The sequence below is a fragment of the Kryptolebias marmoratus genome, linkage group LG13 (assembly GCF_001649575.2).
Source record: "Kryptolebias marmoratus isolate JLee-2015 linkage group LG13, ASM164957v2, whole genome shotgun sequence".
In the NCBI taxonomy this organism is placed as follows: domain Eukaryota; kingdom Metazoa; phylum Chordata; class Actinopteri; order Cyprinodontiformes; family Rivulidae; genus Kryptolebias; species Kryptolebias marmoratus.
Genome location: NC_051442.1, coordinates 12,665,658 through 12,671,906, shown reverse-complemented (window position 1 = coordinate 12,671,906; position 6,249 = coordinate 12,665,658). Strand labels below are relative to the sequence as shown.

At 42.1% G+C, this 6,249-nt stretch overlaps 2 protein-coding genes across 2 annotated transcripts; one reads left to right on the top strand and one right to left on the bottom strand.

Annotated features, from left to right (window-relative positions):
- The first annotated feature begins 712 nt into the window (after window positions 1-712).
- LOC108236942 (alpha-crystallin A chain-like) lies at window positions 713-2,748 on the top strand. The gene is made up of 3 exons (XM_017418021.3): window positions 713-1,025; window positions 1,473-1,595; window positions 1,687-2,748. The coding sequence occupies exons 1-3, from the start codon at window positions 846-848 to the stop codon at window positions 1,876-1,878; spliced, it is 495 nt and encodes a 164-aa protein (XP_017273510.1). The 5' UTR covers window positions 713-845; the 3' UTR covers window positions 1,879-2,748.
- A 558-nt stretch (window positions 2,749-3,306) lies between these two features.
- mia (MIA SH3 domain containing) lies at window positions 3,307-6,113 on the bottom strand. Its single transcript, XM_017418027.3, has 4 exons — window positions 5,628-6,113; window positions 5,267-5,400; window positions 3,952-4,062; window positions 3,307-3,876 (listed from the first exon to the last, which is right to left on the bottom strand). The coding sequence occupies exons 1-4, from the start codon at window positions 5,761-5,763 to the stop codon at window positions 3,853-3,855; spliced, it is 405 nt and encodes a 134-aa protein (XP_017273516.1). The 5' UTR covers window positions 5,764-6,113; the 3' UTR covers window positions 3,307-3,852.
- Between the last annotated feature and the right edge of the window lie 136 nt (window positions 6,114-6,249).

Here is a 6,249-nt window from a genome sequence, read left to right as displayed (position 1 = left end):
CATTTAAAATAATAATATAAAGAACACTAGATAACAAAAGAAGGTATAAAAAATTATATTGTTTCATTATTAAAAAAGACAGCCAGATGATGCTTCAAACACTTAAACACATAAAAAAGGTTGTGATGAAACATGAAGAATAGAAAATATAACAAAATAAACAATGATTTAAGAGCTTCACAATCATCATGTGTAGCTGTTTAATTTTCAACACAACCTGACTGGTTGAATGAAGCAGAAACTAAAAGAAAACTGGTTGGCACAACTAATGGAAAGGAATTCAGGTTTCAAATCTGAGCTCATGGTGAAATGATACGCAGAGAGAGTCTCGTTTAATGCTGCCCCAGACAAACTCATCAGTTCCCATTCAAGCCCACATCCACAACGCACACAGGCCTAAAGCTTCTGGCACTCACAGCTACAGCGGGCTAATGCTCTGTAAGCTAGTCCCCAAACAAACGTTCACAAACTCTCACATGCACCAGACGGGGGAATTTCCTGGGGAATAAGCTTAGGGCAGGGGGGCGGCATCAGCAGTATTCCTGGCCAGGGTTGCATCATGACCGAGGGGACAGGAAGGTGAAGAGGGAGAGACAACCAGTCCCAGTCAGGCAGACAAAACAACAAGGGTGATGGAGGGATCAACAGTTGACGTCATTGTTCCAGAGAGATCCGCCTGTTGGCACAGTCCCCCCTCTGCCAGTGGGCACAGGAGGCTGGCTGGTTGGGTTGGGAGAGGAAGACGTATAAATGCAGAGCAGGGCAGCACGGCGGCACCCACCTCAAACTACGCCAGAGGCTTTCCTCGCTCCTTGTAGGTCTTTCAGCTCTGACAGAGTCGCGCCATGGATAACCCCATTCAGTATCAGTGGTACCGCAGGGCCTTCCCGAACCGCCTCTCTGACCTCTCCTTGGCAGAACCACTCGCCGACTGGCCTCTGATGTGGCCCTTCTCCTGGTCCTTCCCCCGGATCCGCCCGTCGTTCCTGCACTGGTTTAACTGGCCTGACAATGGCCACAGCGAGGTAAAGTACAGTACTCCTGCTGTCACAACTGTACTTATCAAAACTAGTTAGTGATTATCAGTAGCATCTATACCATTGACTTCAAATCTATCCATCCATCCATCCAATTTCTTTACTTGCTTCTTCATTCCGGGTCTCGGGGAGCTGGTGCCTTTCTCCAGCAGTCACTGTGTGAGAGGCGGGGGACACCCTGGACAGGTCGCAAGTCCATCGCAGGGCCACATAGAGACAAACAACCATTTACTCTCACTCACACCTAGGGACAATTTTAGAGTTACCAGTTACCCTTGACTTCAAATCAGTCAAAAATGCCATTTAATTGATGCGATTAGTTATTGTCTGTTTAAGCTTCTTGCACTCAGGTGACAATAACAAGCTACCGTGAGGCGTCTTACAGTATTCCCCCAGATTTTACTGCTGCTTCTAACATCTGCGTTCTCCTTACAGATGCACATTGAAAAGGATCGCTATGTCATCTTCCTGGATGTGAAGCATTTCTCCCCCGACGAGCTGTCCGTCAACGTCAGTGACGACTTCATCACTGTGCACGCCAAACACGAAGACAGACAGGTCAGAGGGACTCCGCAGAGTACCTGCTCAGATAGTAAGCAGAGCTGATTTGGTGAGGCTTCCCTAACGCGCTGACTAATTCTGCATTCAGGACGACCATGGCTTTGTGTCGAGAGAGTTTCTTCGGAAGTACAGGCTTCCATCTGGCGTGTCAGCAGCTGACGTCACCTCCAATCTGTCATCCGATGGCATGCTGACGATCACGGCGCCACGGTCGTCTCCTGGACAGGAGCGCGTTATTCCCATTTCTTTTGATGACGGAACGCAGAAGCAAAAAATGTAGAGCAGAGTCTGACAGCCCTGAAACAGGTTTTACTACTAACTCCAAGTGCTACTTGTCTTTATGTTGTTCATGTCTCAAAGAAGAAGTGCCATCTAATAAACCTGCTAACTTCTCATTTTGAAGGCTTAACAAGAAAGTGGTGTCTTTATAACATATCGAGCCTACAAACCAGAGTTTAAGGTTTATGTTTTGATTTCTGCAAGCACACAGAGATTATTCACAAGATATTTAGCTTTAAAAGCAAAATATCTTTACACAGTTGCTTATTTTTACCTAAAGCAATTATATTTTATCAGGTCTCTACCAGTTCTACACCTTCAGAGATGATATTCTAAGCACAGAAGAAGCCAAACCAGCTTCCCTGACCTGCTAGATTTGGTTATTCGGGTCAGCGAAGGACGATGAAAGACTAAAATAGTCAAACACAACTGCATCTACACAGGGAAGACCTGACGGAGTGAGTATGAGTAAGATGCCAACTGCGTTCCGTGTGAAAACAGGGCTGCTTTCTGTAAGTGTGAGGAGGAGGTTCTGAGGAGGCGTTTAGTCATTTTTTAAACGCTTTATTCAAGAAAGTCACATAAAAACCTGGGACCAGGCGTCTTCTCGGACGCGAGGGAGAAAGGAGATGAATAAGTAAGATGGCGGTATGATGGATGAGCACAGGAACTAATATTATCACTTGGCTCCTCTTTTTCCAGGGGGATACAACCTCTGTGCTGCTAAGAATACCGTTTAATTAATGTACTGTATGAGAGTGAATGCATTTCTACTTGCAGATGTAAGACTTAAATCTGTTAGACTGACAAAAACCTTCTGTTTTATTAACACAAAAAGCACTAAATGATAAATAAATGTTATATAAATGTTGAAAATCAAAATCAAATTCTTGTTTTGAGCTTCTGTTTTCAAAATAACATCACATGAGTTACATCTGGAGAGAAACTAAAGAATCAATCCGCTTCTTATTTCTCTTCAAATAGTGATTCTAGACTGATTCATATTTTTCCTTTTTAAAAGGGTTTTGGGGTTTATATAACGCAGATCATGCCTGACACTGTTAGCCTGCCATGTGGGATGTTTACTGCTTCTTTAAGGTCTATAAAATTTGTCATTTGTTAGACAAAAAAATAGTAAAAAAAATAAATAAAAAACCTTTAGTTAAACTCTGATAAGACAAAATGACTTAAACGGTCAAGAGACATAGATTGGTAAAGGTACGTGAATTCAGAAAAAGAATGGTGCACTCTTTTAAAATCTGCCAGAGTAAAGAACACCCCGTGTGTTGAGATTAACTCTACTACAAAGGTCACCTGTAAATGAAAAGATGTTTTGGCTTCAGTGCTGAATTTTATGACCATCAACACTTTCTGAACACTTTTTTTTAAATACAATCAACAAAAAGAGTAAGTTGACAAAATGCAGACAGTATAGATCATGTCCTTTTTTATTTCTTTTAAATCAGATAAGAAAAGAACAATAAAGTGTTGTAAACAAGGAATAGTGGATATTTAACCATCAATAAATGTAACTATAGGGTTAAGAGGCAAGCACTGATCTCTATCTCTACTAATATAAAGAATAGTGACTCCTACTTGTAGTAATTACATTTTTATTTCTTTGTCACTAAACATGATTACATTCTACAACCTATTTTTGAGCAAAGCCACTGCCCACCTCTCCCTTAAATAGCAAGGGCACACAAATGCCTAATCAAGATATTGTTGTTTCTGTACCTTAAAGTGGAGCACGATGCTTTTAAAATGCAAGGAGGAGTGAATAATAATGATAATAGGAGAAGTTCAGATGGAGTAATGAAAGCACCTGTTGGGTGAAATTACCAGAATGCATAATATTTTTTCAGGTCTTTCAATAATTACATCTTGTAGTTCTTACAAGCAACAGATCACAGTTAGTTACGACGAGCCAATAAGCTGCTGTGTGTCTTCTCCTTGTCAGTAAATTTATGCTGCATCAGTTGCAGTAAAAGTCCCATTTCTGTAGAACAGAGAGAACAGTGGAATTAGGAAACGGCATCACATGATGAATGTGTGTGATTATTTATAGACTTACGGTAGTTTTAACTTCAGTGCTGGCCGGCATGAGAACGTGCGTCTCTTCCACGACGCTGCTGGGGAAATGGCCGATGCGAGCCTCCTGTTCTCCATAATATGAGTCCTGTGCCTGATGATGACGCACAAACACCTGATGGAGTAAGTTCTGTTGCTGCTCACGCCTCTTTAACTTTAAAATACCCTTTATTTGCACTGATTTGAATCCTAAAAACACATTTTCAGTCATTAAAGTGACGTGTTCAGGAGCACGAATGGCAAATTTAAATGTTCAAATTTGGCCTGTTTGGTATGTGGGAGTTTATTCGTTTGCACATTAGCTCAGTCTCGTCTTTTTGGTGTTTACAAGTAGCCAAGCCTCTAAACAAGTTCAGTCCTTGTTCTCTTGTGAGCAAAGAGTAAGAAACAGGAACACCCGGTCGGGTTAAACTTTGTATTTTGTCAGGAAGTTGGAGAAAACCTGGAACGTTAAAGAAAGGTCATGTCTAGCAGTGGAGCTTTCTCTGTAATTTTCACTTACTGCCAGCAGAGAAACCATAGGGGCTGTAAATAAATGTGAAAGGTGAGCCCCGAGGCTACTATTTGCTCCATTCGATCTGTGGAGCACAACAAGTACGACACACTCCTGCTATGCCTTTTGCTTGACAAAATGAACACAGATCCGATCTTGTGTTTCTGATGCTTAGATGGTTGTCATCTATGATGGCTGCCATCCTGCAAGGCAAAGTTAATGGTCCCTTCTAGTTAAAAATAACTTTTTATTTGAGTCTATAATGATGGGCACCCTAAAAGGAAAAAGCGGGTAAAGAAAACAGATGGATGGAAAAAAAAATCCACAAAAAACAGAAATAAATAAATAAAAAAGAACTGAAAGCTGGCTTTGCGGGTGGTCTTTTAAGTTGTAGTTCAGAAGTTTTGAAACTTCTGTGGAATGGTTGTGAACAAATATTATCTTGTCTGTTGTATATATTTAGTTTGTAAACATTTACATCATCATTTATTCGGTATTACATAGTTATTTGTATAAATAGTGCTGTAGCACATGAAGTGCAGCCTGTGGCACTTCCTGCAGGAATGTCATAATATTTCTCCTGGACAAACAGGGCAAAGCGACTTTGATACAAAGAGTTTTAAGATGGCTTTTATATGAACAGCTATGAAAAATGTTAAAAAATGTCAGTAACCCACATTAGCCTTGGCCACGACTAGCCTTTCCCACAAAAACCCACTTTGAAAAATTTGGAGTATTTTTTTCAAATAGTGTATTTTTAGGTTAAGACCCGTGTTAGTGCAATAGTAGGAGGTTATTAACTTACAGTGCCGGCCCAGAAGAGGTTCCCTCTGTCTTTTAGCATTGCATAAACATAGACGAGCTGCCCCTGCCGGATGGGGATGAACCTGCAGTCTCCGGGGTAGTAGTCCTGCAGTGCTCGAGCAATCAAGATAGGATCTGTGCAGGAATATAAGATGAACTAGAACTGTAAGCAGTTATCGTCATGGGTTCAAGCCCCTTGACCCCTAAATATAGGACTGTCTTTGCATCCCATGTAGGATCTGGATGTTTGTGGTGTTTGTTTCATCTGTGTGCATTTCATGAAGCTCAGAGTGTGTCACTTGAACTCTAGTTAAATAGTAGTAATAATCAACTCCCAGCGTAAAGAAGCTGTTGTTACTTACGGCTGCATTCAGAGTCAGCACACAGTTTCTTGTCGGAGAGTTTAGGCATATGCCTCCCAGCCTCACAGGTCGCCAGTAAAAGCCACGCAGAGAGCGCAAACCGGAGTTTGAAAGCCATATCAGCACATAAAATCATCCAGTGATGCAAAAGTCCTGCTTAGCTTTGATCAGTTTGCTGACTTTTAGAAGGAGGCGCAGTGACTGTTTCTCCCTCTGCTACTCCCCCTATGCCTCCCTCCCCTTTTTTTCCTCATAACTGAACACAGGGCTCCTTTGAAAGCCCCCGAGCAGGTAAACAGGGCGAGAGGGGGGTGAGGAAGAGGAGGGGGGCCAAGTTAGACTACACAGACTCCCGTTTGTGTCCTCAACTCTTTCCCGTTCCTCACAACCAAAACAGGAAGGTGTCAAATCTTAAGGCAGGGAATTCCTCAAAAGTTCATCCGTGTTTCAGCTTTTTTTATTTCAGCCACTAGATGTCTGAGCTGCGCCTAGATCGCCCTCTGTTCCCATCTTCCTGGGTATCAGTTCCTCCCTCTGTGTGTGATCTCTTTACCTTTTTAAACTCAGGAGGAGGAGGAGGAGGAGGAGGTGTGGCCGGCTGGTTGTATTTACATGCTGTATG